This window comes from Canis aureus, chromosome 16, assembly GCF_053574225.1.
Source record: "Canis aureus isolate CA01 chromosome 16, VMU_Caureus_v.1.0, whole genome shotgun sequence".
NCBI lineage: Eukaryota > Metazoa > Chordata > Mammalia > Carnivora > Canidae > Canis > Canis aureus.
In genome coordinates, this window is record NC_135626.1 from 42354685 (window position 1) to 42376684 (window position 22000).

Sequence of the window (22000 nt, forward strand, 5' to 3'; positions counted from 1 at the left end):
TCCTGGAGTCCCAGGATCAAGTCCCACACATCAGGCTCCCTGCATGGAGCCTGCTTCTCTTTCTGCCTATGTCTCTGACTCTCTCTCTCTCATGAATAAATAAATAAATATTTTTTAAAAAATCACACAAAATAATGTCTAAACTAAAATAACAATTAACAATATATCCTCTATAATAGTGTAACTCATCACTGTCAAAAGTCTCCTTATTAAGTCCTTGGGAGACCAACAAGAAACAGTTCTGGACAAAAAAGAACAAAGTAAAAACTAATTGTATAACCTCTCTAAAAGCTCACTTGTTCTTTGTAATCTATAAATTTATCCTCCATATTTGATGACTCAATTACAGTTACATAAAATATGTAATTGCCAGTAGAGATAACAGTCATTAGCACAGGTTCAAGAATCTTAAGGGCCAGGGTGTGATCTAGGCTCTGGATCTATCAGCTGTATGTACTTGGCTAAGTTTTTTTTTTAACTCTGTGCCTCAGCTGCCTCAATTGAAAATGAGCGTTAATAGTACCTACCTCATAGGGTTATTGTGAAGACTACAATACACATAAAGCCTGTAGAATGGTACCTGTTTATTATTAAAATAAAGCTAAATTATTGCCCTAATAATGATTACTCCTTATATTCCTAAGTGTTTCAGGTAGCATGCCACAATTACTATAGGTATAGGTAGCATGCCACAATAGCATGCTCACTATATTACACAAAACACCTTTAAAACTTCAGGTGTTCACAAATAAGTGAATCCACCTCTGACTCAATACTAAGTTCAAGATACCACAAACTCTCCAAAATTTGCAAGTGATGGTAAGTTGGCAAAGAGTGAAATTTTATAATTACAAATCATCTTGCCAAATTCAAGGCAAAGAAAATGAAGTCATCTAGAACTTACCAGAGAAAATGCACAGAAGAATTTCTAGTGCTGTAAGAAGATCTTTTAAAGCAACAGGATCCATGCACTGTTTGGAAATCTACTCTGGATTTGTTTTCAAGTGTATTCAATGGCTTCAACCTCATTTATCACTTAAAACCTTAAAAGGAGGCCACATTTAATTTTAATAAACCAACCTTAAAATGTTCCAGATATACTATATGCAGGAACATGATATTACATTTCCTCTCCAATAACTTTAAATTGAAGGACATCATTAATGAAAATCAACCTTTATCCTTTTACTAAAACATCCAGAAAAAAAATATGTTAAGTATTTTTAATTTTTAAATTTATTGTAGTTGACTACTTTATTTATAAATGGATGTTTAGAAATGTTAATCGATAATTTACAAAAACTTTAACATCTTATAATTGTCTAAAAAGCTTTCTTTCCAAATACCCTATTTTACCCATAATATTAAGACAGCTGAATTTTAGAAAACCATATTCCTGGCTCACCCAATACTGGCGTTGGTTATTCCAACATACAAGCAGGAAATAAATGTAAAATATACCTACTATCTTCAAAGGACTACCAACCAGATTTCATATAAGCCCAACTAAAGCATCAGAAGAGAAAATCATCTTACTTGAAAAGGCAGAGGCTTTCTCAATTTTTTTCAGGTGACAGCATTCATAATCTGCCAACCAGTTTTCAAATTTTTTCAAGGCCTTGCAAATCCTGTTTAAGTCTGCTGAAATTCTGTGGTTGACAGACATTTTCCCTCAAAACTTAATTGTCCATATTATTTATTTTCAATTCTATTAGGTCACCTTGAAATTCTCTCCTCTGAAAAACACTTGAGGATTTTAGTTAACATGTCTCTTTAAAGATTACCAATAAAGCCCACACATCTTGTAGCCTACTCACGTTTTAGGATGCTCGCTAAAAAGAAAAGAAAAAACAAAAACAATCTCTCAGGGAGCAAATGGCTATAGAGAACTACTTCAACTTCCCTGCACCTGCATTATACTCTTAAGCCGCCGTGAGATTCTGTACTGGGCTGCAGCTATACAGCAGGCGCAGATCACAAGGCTTTTTTCAACAGCCCCCAGATGCCTTACTGCTGCAAAACTTCTCTGTGAGAAGCGTTCTACGCACTGAACTGTTGTTGTTTAACTGCTTTCTTTACGTGTTTATTTACCAACCCCATCTCGGAAAAATTTAACTCCTTCAAACAGCCTTCTGAAACATATCCAGAGTATCCCGTGTGACTGAGAGGAAGATCTGCAGCGGGATAAAAACTTGAGTTGTGATGTTCATCCCCTGACCCAAATTGCTGTTGCCAGGATATGCGGTAGTAATGCAGTGGTTTGAGACTCTGAGGATGCATTTTACTCTAGAATCAGCCAGCCTCTACTAAATCCCTCTTAGTCGCCGAGATTTCTGCAGTAACCATGCTCAACAGGAAGGTATCTTAAACGGGAAGACGAGTTATTGTAATTTAGCCTTTATTTGCTCCTCGGTAATGCCTGCCATCACAAGGACACTTTTCCATACAGCGTTTGCAACTAAAGAAAGAAAAAGGGAGCTTCTGGCGCTAATTATCGCACTTCAAAGGTTAGTCCATGATCATTACACTTGTTAAAAATCTTTCGAGGTAGGATTTGGGGCTAAGCTTCCATCGACAACAGTCCTCTAACTTACTCTTTTCCAAGCAAGATGAACGGCCTCATGACAACAGCAACATTTACGCCTAGGGAAATCTCAATGTTCGACCAACCAAGAAGGCGTCTGATAACTCAAGCATCCTTTTCCCATGTGAGGAAATAGACAATGAAAGGGACTTATCGTACTGAGGATAGACGAAGGACGACCCGAAAAAGAGCCTTGCGAGCAAAACCCGGGGGGCTCGGAAGCCCTGGTCTCAGCAACACCAGCCCGAAGCCCTCCCGACCCATCCCTCTTCTCCCCCGGGAGCCCGCCCGGCGCCTCCACAGGCCCGGCGGACCCGAGCGGAGCGCAGTCCCGAGTCTGCGGCCCGGCCAGGCTTCCGAAACCCGCCCCAGCAAAGCCGAAGCCGCAAACCCGGGGGCCGGAGTTTCACAGGTAAGAGAATACGAGCTGAGAGGGGATGCGGCCTCGCCTCAAGCTGGGAGGCCCCTTGAGGAACTGGGAGGCGGGAGAAGAGCAAGCCGGTTCGTAAGCCGGAGCCGAGCTGGGAAGGAAAAGCGCTAGGAGCGGGGGAGGAGGTGGTCCCGGCTCTGCGAGCGCCTTCCCGGATTCTCGGCGACGCCCGTGTTTACCTGAAAGTCTCGATCCTCGTTGAAGCGGGAGAAGCGGTCCGCCATTTTGCCGCCTTCACTCCTCTCAGGACGACGCTCTCCGGTTCGCTCCTTCCCTCCCGCGACACCCGCCCCCTCGCTCCCCTCCCCAGTTCCCCGCCTCCTCCCACGCCCACCCAGCGCGCGCAGGCGAGGGAGGGAGGAAGCGAGAAAGCGCGTCCAAAAAGGAGCCCCGCCGGCGCAGGCGCCTTTCGGCCCTGGAGGCGGAACCTTTCCTTAAGTCCCCTCTCCGCTCGCGGCCCAGAGCGACCCCGGTGGCCGCGCGTGCGCACTCGTGCCGGGGAGCTGCAAGCGCTTCCGGAGAGAAAGGTCACGGGGCACAATACGCCGGGGTCCGGGTGTTTTCCACCTGCTGCTTTCCCCGGCTACGATCTATTTTCTCGCCCTCTTGTTTCCCTGGGTGTGCAGAAGCCCATCGTCTGCCTTATTCACTAAATACCAATGTAATGTCCGGGTTGGAAGCGCGGATTTTGGAGCGGGACTGCTTCCTTTTCGAATCCCAGTTTGCCCTAGGGATTAAATGGCAAACGAGACGGGGAAAGACCCCTTCGGTCATAGGGCTTACATTCCAGTGGGGGAAAATCAGATACATAGTAAAAATAATCGCGTAATTTTAAATGTTAACGAGGGCTACAAAAAAATAAAACAGTGCGGTGATGAGACCTCTGAGATGACCTTTGGCCTTTGAGGAACAGCAGGCGGCAAGCCCCCCACCCCCACCCCCTACCCTTGCAGCCTTGGAGCAAAGGGAACGTTAGACCCACAGGCCCCTTGACTGCTAAGAGTTGTCATTTCTAAGAGATATGAGAGTAAAGATTTTTCAGGAGACCAAAGGTGATCCAAATCAACTAAAGCTCTCTGGGTTTCAGTTTCCTTTTTATAAAATAAGGAAATCGAGTTTGGTAATCTCAACTGCCCCTGCCCAGGAATGACTGTGGATTATGATTCAGATTTTTCCATCCTATGGTTTTCCTGAGGTCCCCACCCAGCTCCCTTGGCCAAAATACATAAAACACGTGGGAGGGGTATGAGGACTTGCCTGCTTTTGAAAAGAGTAGTTGACAGAAATCATAAAATGGAAAATAGCCCTTACCCTCCCCTGAAAGAGTCCAGTGGAATGTACATTTTTGGAAGAAGGATGTGTATCTCATATTCCTTTGTTACTCTCTGCCTCACCCAACCCCTAGTCTAAGCAGAATACAATTTTAAGCAGTGAAAAGAACTAAGTAGAGGCAGAACACAGACTGAAAACATTGTAAAGAGAGTTGAGGGTAAATGGCAGGTTGAATCACATGGATACACTGGACAGGTTTACCTCTTCTCCCCCACCTAACCCTACTAAAATGACAGTTAAAGAATGAGAAAGACATGGACAAAGAGACCTGAAGAAGGTACAACAGTAGGCAAGAGGTGTCAACATTTTGGAAGCTGGAGGTAGGGGGTTCCTGGCTGGCTCACTCCATAGAGCATGCGACTCTTGATCAAGGGCTTATGAATTCAAGTCCTACATTGGGTGTAGAGATTACTTAAAAATAAAATCTTAGAAAAAAACAAAAACATTTTGGAGCCTGGAGAGCACAGATAAATGGAAATAGCTTTAGCAAAATAGAGAAAACAAAGTCCTAGAGGGGGGAAGCCAGGAAACAAATCAACTACTGTTAAGGTGTACCCCTAAGGTTCAGGAACTAGAATCACTAGATACCAAGATGAGGGTGTAGATGGAGTCGAAAACAGGGCTTGTTAGAAGGCAGTTTAGGAAACAGTCAGACTCTAAATCCTTTTCCATCCAGGTAGTAAACTGGAGGGTTCTCCTCTGAAAAGACTGAACAAAGAGATTCTCACATATCTGGCATAGATACGGAAAGAGGTACCAGGCTATAAATGAGAAGATTTGGTAAAAGCTAACATTCTGGTCAGAGTTAGGCTTCACTAACTTTAGCTTTTTCCAGCTCAATGGGAAAAAGTTTACACAAACCAAAATGGGAGTGGAGTGGAGTCTCCCCAACATATAAAAGTCATGTTCCAGCCCAGATATCCCGCAAAAAAGCCTGTCACCACCCCATCCACACAGAGCTTCCACTCAGCTCTTATGTATGAATGGACAGCCAAAGATAATCATTGAAAGAAACCTGTAAGACAGAAATACCCCCACCCCCAAAAACAAGACAAAAAACAGCAAGGGGAATTCAGAGGAACCACAGATAATAGAAGTAATTAAAAAATCCATTAAAAAATTATAATTGATATCCACAAAGAGATGAAATTACCTCAGGAAACAAGGGACCACATCAGGAAGCATCAGATGCCAAAAAAAGAAAAAAGAATACTCGGAGATTAAGAAGTAACTTTTGAAAGTTAAAATGTCTTAAGCAGAGGGACACCTGGTTGACTCAGTGGTTAGGCGTCCCAGGCATCCCAATAGTGTCTACATTTGAAAAACAATCAAGAAATACTAGTATGAGCATATTATTTAAAACTAAGAAATAGGGGGATCCCTGGGTGGCTCAGCGGTTTAGCACCTGCCTTTGGTCCAGGGCGTGATCCTGGAGTCCTGGGATCGAATCCCACATCGGGCTCCCTGCATGGTGCCTGCTTCTCCCTCTGTCTGCGTCTCTGCCTCTCTCTCACTCTCTCTCTCTCTCTCTCTAGGTCTCTCATGAATAAATAAATAATAAAATCTTAAAAAAAAAAAACAAAAAAACTAAGAAATAGGGCAGCCCCGGTGGCTCAGCGGTTTAGCACTGCCTTCAGCCCAGGGCCTGACCCTGGGGACCCAGAATCAAGTCCCATGTCGGGCTCCCTGCATGGAGCCTGCTTCTCCCTCTGCCTCTGTCTCTGCCTCTCTCTGTGTCTGTCATGAATAAATAAATAAAATCTAAATAAATAAATAAATAAATAAATAAAACTAAGAAATACTGGAAATAGGCATGATTAAAAATAAGGAAGACAGAGCTAAAAGAGTTGAAAGCAGCTACCTCTAAACAATAAGAATTAGGGATAAAATGAACTAAGGGAAAGGAAAGCCATTTTCCGTAAAAAGTCATGTAGAGTAGTTTAACTTTTTATTCTATGAATAGGCATTATTTTCATTAAAAACAAAAGTTCAACTTGGTGATTTAAAAAAACGTCCACAGCAGCCAATTCTCTGGTCTTTCACTTATTGGAGGGATAAGACAACATAGAAAATGGACCCTAACAATCCGATACTCAGATTGTTCTATATTTAGCCAGGGAGAACCATTGTTAGATATTTTAAAAGTTTATCCCTATTTAGCAACCTTTAGCGGTGGGGGAGGAGGGTTATGTGCCATTCATGCACCATGCTAATAGCCTCACATGCATGCTCACAGTCACCCTACAAAGTAGGTACTATGATAAATGATAAGCTTTTTTCCCCCATATTCCAAGTGAAGAAACTGAGGCTTGTATGAATTTATCCAAGGCAAAACTCCTAGTAAGAAGTGGAGTCTGGGTTAAAACAGGATCTGCTGGGATCAAGAGCCCCACCTCTAAACCTCTACTCCCTGATACCATACTAGACATGTGTCCAGTGGGAACTGGCATAGGGAAAGCTCAGCACTATGGAGGCTGGAGCTGATGGCTGATGAGAGCAGGAAAGGGTCAAGGCACCAAAAGCAAAGTAGGAAAGAGCTGGGACAGGCTTAGGAGGCCTTCCTTCACTCCAGACCTTCACACACCCACCATCACCCAAGATCAGACACTAAGAGTGGGACTGATCAATGAGTCCCACAGCCTGCAAGAGTGGAAGGTTGCTCAGTATGGGCAGGAGGCCATGTAAGGAGAAGGGAAACATATTTTCCTCTACCTTTTAGAGTTCTCTCCTATAACAAAAGGCAGATCAACAAGAGGAAAAAGCATACAGATTTATTTAGTGTGAGTCTTAAGTGACACAGGAGCCTTCATAAGGAAAGGAAGATCTAAAGAAATAGTTAAGCCTGAGTGATTTTATGCTAGGTTTGATGAAGGGGAGGATGTTGTAGAAAGATATGATAGGATAAAGAGCATGAAGTAAATAATATAAAGTGAGAGAAATGTAGCAAGGCCTGTTCATTCAGATTCCTCCTGATATCCCTCAGTCTTCAGAGATAAGGGTGCTTCTTTCCTCCAAGTAGAGAGAGAGCACTTCTCACGTGACAGTTTTATGACCCACTTCAGGACATCAGAAAGCCCTTTGTCAATCTGCTGTTTCCTGGAGTCCTTTAGCTGAAAATATTCAATATGTCATAGTGCCATATTTGGAGGTAGCGTGTCCTGAATTCCATCAGCTGGAACCTGCACATTTTGGAAGGCAAAGATTAGCTAGGTTAGCTATTTTATTTATTTATCTGTTTGTTGGGTTTTATATGGTTAGGGGAAGGTGCCCCGCTTATCTGTGAAATCAGACTTTTGCTCCTTTCTCATCATGGAGAGAGGCATCTCGGATGGTGAAACCAAGAGCTGTCTCTGGGTCCTATGTTTCCTGAGGAGTCCTGGATGCAATGTGAGGGAGAGCAGACCCCTGGTAGCTGCGTGAGGGCTACCCTGTCCCAGGGCCCCTCCTATGGCTCCCTCCCACTGCTCCTTCAGGGAAACATAAGAGTAACTCCTACCTTCATCTCAAACTTTCTCTGATAATCCCACCAATACTGTAAAATAGCCGTCACTGGATTGCTTCCCCCATTTTGTGGAAGAGGACATGGAGACTAAGGCAGGTAGAGTCACTTGGCCAAGGTCATGCATGTAGTAGGTAAAGAGCTAGAACCAGAATCCCTGTCTTTCCCATTTCACCACTGCCTCTCTTTAACTAATAACAGCAACTCTTATTCTACATTCTTAGTATATGCAACCAATTCATGGGTGTTATTTCATTTAATCTCAAAATGATCCAACTAGTTGATAGCATAATTATCCTCACTGGGCAGATGAAGAGGAAAGGCTCAGAGAGGTCAAATAACTTGTTCTTGATCACACAACTACTAAGATTCAAATGTGAGGTGTTCATCCCTGCCCACACATAGCAAAGACAGGAACTCAAGTGTGTGGATTGGCATAGAATTTAAGCCAGTGGAAAGAAAGCAGCCTTTGGTTTTTGAAATGCCCAAAGGCATTTAAATGCAACTCAAGGAAAAAAAAAATAGGAAGCGCCTGGCTGGCTCACTTGGTAGTATGTGACTTGATCTCAGGGTTGAGTTCGAGCCCTATGTTGGGGATAGAGTTCACTTAATTAAAAAAAATTATAATCTTTTTTTTTTAAGATTTTATTTATTTACTCATAGAGACAGAGAGAGAGAGGCAGAGACACAGGCAGAGGGAGAAGCAGGCTCCATGCAGAGAGCCTGACGTGGGACTTGATCAAGGGTCTCCAGGATCATGCCCTGGGCTGCAGGCGGCGCTAAACCGCTGCACCACCGGGGCTACCCCAAAAATTTTAATCTTTAAAAAAATAATTTAAATAAATTTTTGAAAAGCCACTGCTGGTTGTAGGACTCCTCTATGGTAGGTGGCCATCAGCGTCCTGGGGGGCATTCTTCAGCATATTTATTCCTTTATTCATGAAACATTTATTGCGTGCCTAGTCCGCAGTAGCCCTGCTCTGTGTGCTGGAGATACAAGAGTGACTTGGCAGGAAAGGTCCTTCATTGAGCTTCTGTTCTGGCAGTCAGGGAAGTGGGGAGAGACACAAGACACAAGAAAACAAATGAGATCATTTCAGACATGGCCAGATGCAGAGGAGATATTAACACCCAGTGATGGGATACAGGGAGATGTGATTGAGAGGAACTGGGTGAAGCTACTTTAAATTCAACGACAATTCTGAAGAGGTGACATTTGAGCTGAGACCTGGGTATTATAAACTGGGGCAGACAGTTCCAGGCAGAGGCAGGGCTGGTAGCACGAGGCTCTGTACTCAGAAGGGCTCCACCCTGGGTTAATGCTCCACACTGGGTTTAACCCACCCTTGCTTTAACTGTTACATCTTGAAATTCTTTTTTTTTTTTTTTTTTAGATTTTATTTATTCATTTGAGAGAGAGAGAGAGACAGTTTACATGCACAAGTGGGGTGAAAGGGAGGAGCAGAGGGAGAGGGAGAAACAGACTCCTCACTGAGCAAGGAGCCCAATGTGAAACTCGATCCCAGGACCCTGGGATCATGACTTGAGCACAAGGCAGACGCTTAACCTACTGAGCTACCCGGGCAGCCCTACATCTTGAAATTCTTAACTTTTTATTATTTTTTTAAATTTATTTTATTTTATTTTTTTTACTTTTAAAGATTTTATTTATTTATTCATGAGAGACATAGAGAGAGAGGCAGACATAGGCAGAGGGAGAAGCAGGCTCCCTGCAGGGAGCCTGTTGTGGGACTCGATCCCAGGACTCTAGGATCACACCCTGAGCAGAAGGCAGATGCTCAACCACTGAGCCACGGAGGTACCCCTTAACTTTTTTTTAAAGATTTTATTTATTTATTCATGAGAGACACAGAGAGAGAGAGAGACAGAGACACAGGCAGAGGGAGAAGCAGGCTCCATGCAGGGACCCCAACATGGGATTCCATCCCAGGTCTCCAGGATCACGCCCTGGACCGAAGGTGGCGCTAAACCGTAGAGCCACCCAGGTTGCCCTTAACAACTTTTTTTTTTTTTTTTTTTAAGATTTATTTATTTAGTTGTTCATGATAGACACACACAGAGAGAGAAAGAGAGGCAGAGACACAGGCAGAGGGAGAAGCAGGCCCCATGCTGGGAGCCCGAGGCAGGACTCCATCCTGGGACCCCAGTACCAAGCCCTGGGCCAAAGGCAGGCGCTAAACTGCTGAGCCACCCAGGGATTGCTTTTTTTTTCTTTTTTCTTCCCCCCTTAACAACTTTTGAGTAAGTGCCCCACATTTGCATTTTCCACTGGGCCCTGTAGCCAGTCCAGGTTAGAGGGACCACGGGGAGGGGGGTGGGGGGGAGAGAGGATTTAGAAGTGAAATGGAAAGGGAAGCAGAGACCACCTCACCGAGGGAGTCCTTGAAGTCATGGCAAGGAGCTGGACCTTACTTCACACACAAGGGAAATCTTTGACAGATTTGAGGAGAAGGAGCAATGCGATCTTACTTACATTTTCAGGATCTGCCAGCGGAGCCTGGCTGGCTCAGTCCATAGAGCATGTAACTCCTGTGACCCTTGATCTCAGGGTTGTGAGTTCAAGCCCCACACTGGGTGTAGAGCTTACTTAAAAAATAATAATAATAAAAATAAATAAATAAATAAATAAATAAATAAGATCCATCATTGCCTGTGTAAAGTACAGATTGTAAGGGGGCAAGGGTGGAAGTGGAAATCAAATAAGCTGCCAGTACAGTAAACTCCAGGATGACCATCTGGACTAAGATGATGGCAGTAGAGACAGAGAGAAGGCAATGTAAGATGTGTTTTGAAGAAGAATGGGCAAGAATATAAGGGATGAGATGTTGAGGATGAGGAAAAGGGTGGAATCAAGAGTGAGTTCCAGAGGGTACCAGCTGGCTAAGTCAGTAGAGCATGTGACTTTTGATCTCGGGGTCATGAGTTTGAGCCCCACCTCATCAGGTACAGAGATTGTTTACAAAAAATGACTTCTGGGTTCCTGGTTTGAGTAAGTAGGTGGAATGTGGAATCATTTGCTGAAACTGGGAAGGTTGTGTGATTGGTGGACAAATTTGGGAGGGTATCAAGTGTTGCTCTTTTGTTTATTTAAAGATTTTATTGGGATGCCTGGCTGGCTCAGCGGTTGAGTGTCTGCCTTTGGCTCAGGGTGTGATCCTGGGGACCTGGGATCGAGTTCCGCATCAGGTTCCCTGCATGGAGCCTGCTTCTCCCTCTGCCTGTGTCTCTGCCTCTCTCTGTGTGTCTCTCATGAATAAATAAATAAAATCTTTAAAACAACAACAAAAACAAAAAATATTTTATTATTATTTTTATTTTTTAAAAAAATTTATATATTTTATTCAAAGATAGAGGGAGACTGAGAGGCAGAGACACAGGCAGAGGGAGAAGCAGGCTCCATGCAGGGAGCCTGACATGGGACTCAATCCCAGGTCCCCAGGATCACACCCCAGGCTGCAGGTGGCGCCAAACCGCTGCGCCACTGGGGCTGCCCAGATTTTATTATTCTTAAAAAAATATTTTGTTTTTATTTATTTGTCAGAGAGAGAGAGTGAGTGCACAAGAAGGGGGAGCTGCAGGCAGAGAGAGAAGCAGGCTTCTCGCTGAGCAAGGAGCCCAATGCAGGACTCATTCATAGGACCCTGGGATCATGACCTGAGCAGAAGACAGATGCTTAATGGACTAAACCACCCAGGCATCCTAAAGATTTTATTTTTAAGTAAGTAATCTCTACACCCAACATGGGGCTCGAAGCCACAGCCCTGGTATCAAGAGTCACACACTCTGCTGACTGAGCCAGCCAGGCGCCCCAAGAGTTGCACTCTAGACATGCTAGTCTGAGATACTCAGAATTTAAGTGGAGATGAAGAAAAATCAATTCTCTATGTGGATCTTGACTTTAGAGGAGAGTCTTAAAACGGGATCAGACTAACACGGGAGTGTTTATTAAAAATGCAAACTATGGTACTCCACTCCAGTTCTGCCAAATCAAAATAATACCCCCCCCAAACATGATTCTGATGTTCATGAAAATTTGAAGCCAACTGTTCTAAGAATTTCTACAAGGCAAGGGGCCAAGGCATCCTCCTTCCCTCTGCAGATTTTTTAGGCTGAGTGATTAAACAATCACTTAGTGAGACTTACTGAATATTTAACCTAGGGATTACCTGTGCTAGGACATTTAGGAAGAATGACCTGTGACCTCCAGGACCGCCCAGTGACCTCCAGGACCTTCCCCTCAGTCCTGAGGGGGTAGACAGACATTAGGTAGAATTATTAATGTCCACCGGTCAGGTGTAGGGATAGGAAGGAGCCTATAAGAAGCACAGTGTGCGGGGTGCCTGGGTGGTGCAGTCTGTTGGACACCTGACTCTTGGTTTCCACTTGGATCATGATCTCAGGGCTGTGATCTCAGAGTTGTGGGATTGAGCCCTGCATCGAGCCTTGCCTGGGGCTCCGCATTCACCATGGAGTATGCTTAAGACTCTGCCCCTCTTTCCTGCTCCTGCATATGGATGAATGCTTGCTCTTTCTCTCAAATAAATAAATCTGGGGGAGAAAAAGCACAATGTGGGTTCAGAGGTGCAACTCCAAAGAGTTTATTCCCCTCTCCTTGACAGGGGAAGATGTAATAGAAGATGTTGAGGATCTGAAATAGATTTTTTTCCTATTTTTTCTTCTCTCTTTATTTTTGTTTATTTTTTCCACATATCAGCATAAAAATTTTACCTAGATACTTCAGTGTAATATCTTCCAAATCTTCCCCCTTTTTAAAGAATCTTATTTGTCTTTTTTTTTTAAGATTTATTTATTTATGATAGACATAGAGAGAGAGAGAGAGAGGCAGAGACACAGGAGGACGGAGAAGCAGGCTCCATGCCAGGAGCCCGATGCAGGACTCGATCCCGGGACTCGATCCCGGGACTCCAGGATCGCACCCTGGGCCAAAGGCAGGCGCCAAACCGCTGCGCCACCCAGGGATCCCCTTATTTGTCTTTTTTTAAAACTTGGGGGATCCCTGGGTGGCGCAGCGGTTTGGCGCCTGCCTTTGGCCCAGGGCGCGATCCTGGAGACCCGGGATCAAGTCCCATGTCGGGCTCCCGGTGCATGGAGCCTGCTTCTCCCTCTCCCTCTGCCTATGTCTCTGCCTCTCTCTCTCTGTGACTATCATAAATAAATAAAAATTAAAAAAAATTAAAAAAAATAAAAAAAATAAAAAATAAAACTTGGCTTTCCCTCTCCTTTCCCCCCAACCATCTACAACCAAGTTTGTATTCATCCATTTTTTTAATGCTCATATAATTGTATACACACACATATAAAGGTATATGGAATATTTGGTTGGTAGTTTTATTTTATTTTATTTTTTTTAATTTTTTTTTTATTTATGATAGTCACAGAGAGAGAGAGAAAGAGAGGCAGAGACATAGGCAGAGGGAGAAGCAGGCTCCATGCACCAGGAGCCTGATGTGGGATTCGATCCCGGGTCTCCAGGATCGCGCCCTGGGCCAAAGGCAGGCGCCAAACCGCTGCGCCACCCAGGGATCCCTGGTTGGTAGTTTTAAAGACAATCGCTACAGCTCTGATTTTTTTTAAAAGACTGCATAATATGCCATTGTCACCATTTGTTCAACCATTCACTGTTTGGCATTCACTCTGTTTCCAGTGTCTTTGCAACTAATGCTACACTGAGCATCCTTGTATGCTTGTTGCTATGTGTCGGTGATTGTATTTCCGCGGGATAAATTCCCAAGAGTGGGATTGCTCAGTTAAAGAAGGGGTTTTTTTTGTAATAGATGTTGCCGGGTTACTCTCCAGAGAGGATGCATCACCTCCTTTGCTCAATAATATCCAATGATACAAGAGAGTGCACCTTTCTCCATAATCCTGCCAGGAAGTGGGGTCTTTGCTCCTTTTAATTTTGGCTAGTCTGGTGATTATAAAGTGACAACTTATTGTTACTTGTTGTTTCATTTCCCTCTGTACTATGAATCTGAGTCTTTTAAAAATTACTGTTTTTCCGAGAATTGCCTATTCATGACCTTGCCATTTTTCTACCATGTTGTCTTTTTCTTGTGGATTTGTAAAATCTTTTTGCATAGTAGAGCTGTTAACCCATGATTTGCCATTTGTATTAAGAATTTTTTTCCTAAATCTACCATTTACCTGTGTTTATGTTCTATTTTCCCATCCAGTAAACATTTTAATTTTGTTTCCCGCTTTACTGTGATGTAATTGATATATCACATTGTATAATTTTAAGGTATGCAGCATGATAATTTGACATACATATAATTACACAATGATCATTTTAACTTTTACACAGTCAAATATTTGTTTTTCTGTTACAGCTTCTGATTTTCAATCTTGGTTAATATTTTCTTACTCTTACATCATATATGCAGGCTCCTAGATTTTCATACAAGATTTTATGGGTTTTTTTTTTTAGATATAATAGACATATAACTATAAATTTAAGGTGTCCAATGTGTTGGCTTGATATATATAATTAATATGATTAGTACAGTAATGTTAGCTAACACCCTAACATAGCACATATTTATCATTTCTTTTTGAGTTGAGAACAGTTAAGATTTAATCTTTTAGCAACTTGGTAGTTTATATAACACAGTAACTATTTTGTGCATGAGAGCTCCAGAACTTATCTACTAGCTATGACCTGAATTTATTGTTTACATTTAAAATTTTAATCCGGGGCACCTGGATGGCTCAGTGGTTGAGTGTCTGCCTTTGGCTCAGGTCATGATCCCAAGGTCCTGGGATCAAGTCTTACATCCGCCTCCACACAGGGAGAATGCTTTTCCCTCTGCCTATGTTTCGGCCTCTCTCTGTGTGTCTCTCATGAACAAATAAATAAAATCTTTAAAAATAAAATAAAATTTTAATCCATCTAAAGTTTATTGTTGCATTTAAGATAAAACTTTTATTTGCTTTCATTTGGAAAGCCTACGATTGCAAAATCAATTATATATTTTTCCCAATCAATTAAACCACTCATTATGTTATATATTAGAATTTCAGGGGCAGCCTGGTGGCTCAGCAGTTTAGCACCGCCTTCAGCCCAGGGCCTGGTCTTGGAGACCTGGGATCGAGTCCCATGTCGGGCTCCCTGCATGGAGCCTGCTTCTTCCTCTGCCTGTGTGTCTCTGTGTCTCTCATGAATAAATAAAATCTTAAAAAAAAAAAAAAAGAATTTCATATATTTGGGACTTATATTTGGATTCTCTATTCCGTTCTGATCGATTTGTCAATACCCATATCAATGCGTTGTCACTTTAATTATGGTCTTCATGGTTTGTTCTCACACTTGGTAAGGCAAGTACTTCTTCACTGTTCTTTCTCATACTTTTCCGGGCACTCATTATCATATATAAAGTTTAAGAACATTGTAACCAGTTCAAAAAAATTTTTTTTAAGATTTTTTTTTGGGCAGGGATCCCTGGGTGGCGCAGCGGTTTGGCGCCTGCCTTTGGCCCAGGGCGCGATCCTGGAGACCCGGGATCGAATCCCACATCGGGCTCCCGGTGCATGGAGCCTGCTTCTCCCTCTGCCTGTGTCTCTGCCCCTCTCTCTCTCTCTCTCTCTCTCTCTCTCTCTCTCTGTGACTATCATAAATAAATAAATAAATAAATAAATAAATAAATAAATAAATAAATAAGATTTTATTTTGGGCAGCCCGGGTAGCTCAGCGGTTTAGCACCACTTTCAGCCCAGAGCGTGATCCTGGAGTCCCAGGATCAAGTCTCATGTCAGGCTCCTTGCATGGAGCCTGCTTCTCCCTCTGCCTATGTCTCTGCCTCTCTCTCTCTGTGTCTCTCATGAATAAATAAATAAAATCTTAAAAAAAAAAGATTTTATTTAAAAAACTCCACCTAGGAGTCTAAATAAATAAATAAAATCTTTATTTTTAATTTTTTAAAAGATTTTATTTATTTATTCATGAGAGACACACAGAGAGAGGCATAGACACACAGGCAGAGGGAGAAGCAGGCTCCATGCAGGGAGCCAGATGAGGGACAGCTGAGCCGAAGGTAGATGCTCAACCACAGAGCCACCCAGGCGTCCCCCGCCCCCAATATTTTTTTTGAGCCGAGGACTGTTGGTTAGGAGAGCGACTGAAAGCCAGAGCATCTCAAAAGGTGGTACAGCAAGTGCAAAGACTAATCAGGCAAGAAACGCTGGACTCGAAACCGGAGTTTGGTAGGTATCGCCTTTAGCAGGGGACCCAAGGGGAGAAGGGACGGGGGGGGAGGGGAGGTTGTTTGCTGCGTCCAGTTTCGGCCTTTGGATCGCGCCTAACTTGGGGCGTCGCACTCTCACTCCCTAGTGCCAGTTAGGTCCCGGGCGACCAGGAAATGTGCCAACAGCTCCTAGGGCTGCTATGGATATGTGTGTGCTGCCCCCTCCCGACGCGATGCGGTAGTGCAGCCTTGAGCCTCCCCGCCCGCTCCTGGGGGATCTCAGACCCTGGGTGTCCAAGCCCAAGCAGCCTCCAGCTCTGCGGAGCACGTCCTTTAGCGCCAACAAGGGCTTAATGAAGCAGTTTCGGGGAGGAGTCTTCAACTGCATCCCCAAATGCCTGGTCAGAATCAGAAACTACTTCAAACTTCCTAAACCTGAATTTCTCCCGTCCTTGCCACACCTGCTGATTTGCCAGGATTTGGAGCCTCTGGTCCGGGCTATTCCTGCCTTTCTGGAGACGATCATCTAGTGTGGGAGCCAATAAATCAATAATGCCAATAAATCAATGCATAAATTTATTTGATAAGTGAACAATGCAATAGAAGCCCCAAGGTGATCAGGAGACGTCTACTTCTGGAATAGAAGGCTCTGCAGGGGTTCCGGGGAGGAAAAGAGCTGGTGGAAGAAATGGATTTGGAGCCCATCCTTGGAGAACGCTCCAGTTGGGATCAGCAGGGAAGGAGAATATATACCAGCAGAAGGAATGAGGAGGACGGTGGAATTTCTACTTCTAGTAATGATGGGCTGTTATTTGGACCAAGGTTCCCACTGAAAGCAACTGCAAATGCTTTACAAAAGACTTTTTAAATCTCCTTAACAATATCACAAATAGGGCAGCCCCGGTGGCGCAGCGGTTTAGCGCCGCCTGCAGCCCGGGGCGTGATCTTGGAGACCCTGGATCGAGTCCCAGGTCAGGCTCTCTGCATGGAGCCTGCTTCTCCCCCTGCCTGTGTCTCTGTCCCCCCCCCCCCCGTCTCTATGAATAAATAAATAAAATCTTTTAAAAAAACAATATCACAAATATGTGACAAGAGAGCTATACATTTCCAGGGCAAAGCCTAAGGGAAAGTGGGATTCCCAGAAAGGCACTGGAATATAGGACAGAGGTAACCCAGAATGCAGAAAAGAGAGGCAGAGAAAGAAAAGAAGTTGAGAGACATGAAGGATACATTGAGACTGCCTGACATAGTTGAGTCAGAGTCCTAGAAGGAAACTACAACAGAATGTGGCAAGGGCAAGATTTGGAAGATAATGGTTAAAAATTTTCCAATACTGTTGAGGTATCCATCCACGAGCTCTGGACGCCCAGAGAGTCCCATCAAGATAAATAAAATAGAATCCATATGTAGATATATTACAATAAGACTTTAGAATGACAGATAAAAAAAAAAAAGACTTTAGAATGACAGATATAGAAAGAAAGTATTTTTTTAAAAGATTTTATTTATTTATTTGAGAGAGAGCAAAAGAGAGAGAGCATGGGCGTGCATGAGCGGTGAGGAGGGGCAGAGGGAAGAAGCGGACTCACCAATGAGCGGGGAGCCTGTGAACTGAGCCACCCAGGTGCCCCTAGAAAGAAAATCTAAATCACCAGCAGTAATGGAAATTAGAATACAGTAGAATGATATCCTGAACATGCTGAAAGAAAATTTCTGGGGGTGCCTGAGTGACTTAGTTGGTTAAAGCATCTGCCTTCGGCTCCAGTTGTGATTCCAGGATTCTAGGATCCAGCCCCAAATTGGGGTTCCTGCTCAGCAGGGAGTCTGCTTCTCTCTCTGCCCCTCCCTCCTACTTGTGCTCTCTCTCTCTCTCTCAAATAAGTAAGTAAGTAAATAAATAAATATATAAATAAGATCTTTAAAAATGAAAAAAATTCTGGGGTACTTGTCTGGCTCATTGGGTAAAACATGCAACTCTTGATCTTGGGATTGTGAGCTTGATTCCCACATTGGGCATAGAGTTTACGTAAAAAAAAAATAACTTCTGACCTAGAGTTCAGGAGTAAATTTTCAAACAAGTGAAAACTAAGAGTTTGCCATTAGCAAACTTAGAGCTTCACTAAAGGAAGCTCTAAAACAAATTCTGAGGGATGCAATTGAGACAGAAAGGTCTGAGAGGCAGGAAAGAATGAATGCTTGCATGTAAATACTTGGAACAGCATTATTCATAATAACCAAGGGTAAAAACAACCCAAATGTCCATTAGCTGATAAATACATAAATTATGTTCTGTCGGGGATCCCTGGGTGGATCAGCAGTTTACCATCTGCCTTCAGCCCACAGTGTGATCCTGGGGTCCTGGGATCGAGCCCCGCATTGGGCTCCCCGTATGAAGCCTGCTTCTCCCTCTGCCTGTGTCTGTGCCTCTCTCTCTCTCTCTCTGTCTGTCTCTCATGAACAAATAGGTAAAAACTTTTAAAAAATAATAAATTGTGTTCTGTCCATACAATGGAATCAGTCACAAAAAGAATTAAGTATTGATACATGTTCAGACATGATGAACCTTGAAAACATATTCAGGGCAGCCTGGGTGGCTCAGCGGTTTAGCGCCGCCTCCGGCCCAGGGCGTGATCCTGGAGACCCAGGGTCGAGTACCATGTCGGGCTCCCTGCATGGGGCCTGCTTCTCCCTCTGCCTGTGTCTCTGCCTGTCTCTGTGTCTTTCTCATGAATAAATAAATAAAGTCTTTTAAAAAAATAAGAAAGAAAACATATTCTATGAAAGAAGCCAAACACAAAGAGCCACATATTCTGTGGTTCCATTTATATGAAATGTTCAGAATAGGCAAATCCATGGACATGGACAGAAGGTAGATTTGTGGTTGACAGGGGCTACAGGAAGAAAAAAATGGCGAGTGGCCCTAATGAGTAGAGGATTTCTTTTTGGGGTGATGAAAATATTACAGAATTAGTGGTGATGGTTGTACAACTGTGTAATATACTAAAGACCACTGAATTGTACACTTAAAATGGTGAATGAGGGGTGCCTGGGTGGCCGATCGGTTAAGCGCCTGACTTCTGCTCAAGTCATGATCTCAGGGTCCTGGGATAGCTCTGCATCAGGCTCCATGCTCAGGGCTCAGTCTGCTTGTCCTTCTCCCTCTGCTCCTCCCCATGCTCTCTCTCTCTTTCTCTCTCTCTCTCTCTTTCAAATAAATAAATATCTTTTTTTTTTTAAGGAAGTGAAAAGATCTGTACATACATAAATCTAAACAAGCATTGACTATGTAAATAATAATAATAATTCCCATGGAGGTTAAAAGAGAGAATTAAAATGTACAATATAAATGATAAATGAGGTTAAAGTGCTCTATGGTCCAGGATAAAGGTAAATAAAGGTATTGATTAACTTTGGACTTTGATGCACATTATATTTCTTAGAGTATAGGCCCAAACAACATGCCCTGTATATAAATATGGAATGTAATTTGTAGCATAATCACTAAAGGAATAGAAACAAAGGCATAGAAATGACAATAAGGACCAGTTGGCCCATCTGGGGATCCAGTCAAATCTATTCACAGTGAGACCTGGCTGCCTGAGATTAGTGTTACCAGATGAAGCAGATAGAGATTAGAAGAATCACAAACAGGACCTCAAGAGTTGTCTGATTCACCCCACTCTTTCACACACCATCTCTGTCATTTATCAGGTTGGCTCCTCCTAGAACCAGGCATGGTGCTAGGTGCTAGGTGGTGCAGAGTCTCTGCTTTCATGGGACCATGTGGCCCGTTAGGGTGGCTGGGTATGTGACCCAGAGCCCACCCCACGGGGACTGGCGGGTCAGACTGAGGAGCTCAGCATTGATGCCACGAACCAGGGAAAGTCATTGAAAAGTTTTCAGGAGGGCATGGCGTGATCCTTCCACCTGCTGAGCAGAATGGACTGGAAGGAGATGGGAGTGGAAGCAGAGAAAAGAAAAGAAAGACAAGGTGGCTGGAGCGTGGTGGGCAGATATGAAAGAGTAAAGGGAGACATCTGGATGTGAGGGTGTGAGAAGAGAGGAGTCCAGGAAACTGAGAGGTGGAGGTCTCAGGACTTGCCAGGGTCCTCACAGAGCAGGGGGCTGAGCCAAGGCTGGGACCAAACCAGGGTCTTTCCACCACACTGTTTGAGACATGCCCACTCCCAAGTGGAAATACAGGCAAAGGAGAACCAGACAGTCTGGAGCCGGGAGGCCTAGATCTGTCATCTTCCACCTGTATGTGATGGTTAAACTGGGGAAAGTGTATGGGACCAGGACACGAACCTGGGCACAACGCCCGAGTTAGCGCATGGCAATGAGACCAGCGAAGAGCAGAGCAGTTGGCTGCTAGCAGAGCCGCTCACAGACCACCTGCTTCAGCACTGTCTTATCCTGGGCCTTCCCTTAACCTCTCCAAGACTTAGCTTCTGTGATGGACAGCTTCTCAGATGTCCCCACCTCCCTACACTCACCCCCTTGTGTGATCCTCTCCCTTGTTTCTGGATACAACCCACAACTTGTGTCTAACTCTAAAATACGTCAAAAGGGATGTGAGATGTCACCCCCATGATTAATTAAATCATATAAGACAAAAAAAAATCATATAAGACAACTTTTTGCTAGTCAACCCACTCCGGAGATGCTCTTTGCTGGCTTGGTGAAGCAAATGGTCATGTTAGGTGTGATGGTGAGTGTGATGTGTCAGCTCAGCAAGGCTATATAATACAGTTACTAGATCACATGCGCATCTACGTGTTGCTATGGAGATAAATTGTAGATGTGGTTAATATCTACAAGCAGTTGACTTTATAAGTAAAGATTATTCTCGGTAATGTGGGTGGGCCTCATCCAATCGGTTGGAAATCCTTAAAAATGAAACTGAAGTTTCCCCAAAGAATAAAGAAGAAATTCTACCTCAAGACTACAGCATCAGCTCCTCTCTGGGAGTTTCCAGTTTGCCAGTCTGCCCTATGGATTTCAGACTTGCTAGCCCCCACAATTATGTAAGCCAAATTCTTGGAATAAAGATCTTTACACACACATATATACACACACTTCCTACTGGTGCTATTTTTCTAGAAGACACTAACTGATACAGTGGGAAAGCCCATGTGGAAAGAAACTGCCTTCAGCCAACAGCCAGCAAGAAGCTGAGCCCATCAATCCTGTACCCTGGAGGAAATAGATTTTGCCAACAATCTGATTGAATTTGGAAACAGTCTCTTCTCCAGTTAAACCTCTAGATAAGAAAACAACTCAGAAGATATCTTGACTGCTGCCTTGTGAGACCTTGACCAATAAACCATGTCTGGACCTCTAGCCCATTGAAACTATGAAATAGTAAATATGTGTCGTTTCAAGCCATGAAGTTTGCAGCAGCAATTTTTAAAAAAAGATTTTATTTATTTATTCATGAGAGTAAATGAATATTCATGAGAGACACACACACACACACACACACACAGAGAGGGAAGGGGGTTGCTGAGACCTAGGTAGAGACGGAAGCAGGCTCCCTGTGGGGAGCCCGATGCTACTGGGACTCAATCCCAGGACCCCAGGGTCATGACGTAAGCCAAAGGCAGACGCTCAACTGCTGAGCCACCCAGGTGTCCCCAATTTGTTATACAGCAACAGAAAACTGATCACTTCCCCATCTGTAAAAGGGGTAAATATTAGTGGTCATCTCATGGGGCCATTGTGGAGCTTCGGAGAGATGATCCAACAGTATGCTTAGTACAGTGCCTGGCATACATTTAGTGCACAACAAATCAATAAATGTTAGCTCTAATTTTTCTGGGATTATTTAGCATGGTCAAAGAATCAGAAACAGAACTAGGAATGTCCAGATTCCTGAAGCACTCAGACTCACCATACCTCACATAAGTGGGAGAAGAGCCTTGATTATTTCA

At 43.6% G+C, this 22000-nt stretch overlaps 2 protein-coding genes across 9 annotated transcripts in view; one reads left to right on the forward strand and one right to left on the reverse strand.

Moving 5' to 3' along the window:
• The window catches only part of GPATCH8 (G-patch domain containing 8), a 117292-nt gene extending 113952 nt beyond the window's left edge, over window positions 1-3340 (reverse strand). For 2 of the 7 annotated variants that reach the window (XM_077853511.1, XM_077853509.1), the window contains exon 1: window positions 3194-3340. In XM_077853511.1, coding sequence (XP_077709637.1) covers window positions 3194-3238 — 45 coding nt within the window. In that variant the 5' untranslated portion in view covers window positions 3239-3340. The remainder of the gene's footprint in view (window positions 1-3193) is intronic. The other 5 variants (XM_077853512.1, XM_077853514.1, XM_077853513.1 and 2 more) reach the window with 3 other exon arrangements.
• Window positions 1876-22000, forward strand: part of LOC144286707 (uncharacterized) — a 29868-nt gene continuing 9743 nt past the window's right edge. For both annotated transcript variants that reach the window (XM_077853524.1, XM_077853525.1), the window contains exon 1: window positions 1876-2996. In XM_077853524.1, the coding sequence (XP_077709650.1) occupies window positions 2724-2996 (273 nt within the window). In that variant the 5' untranslated portion in view covers window positions 1876-2723. The remainder of the gene's footprint in view (window positions 2997-22000) is intronic.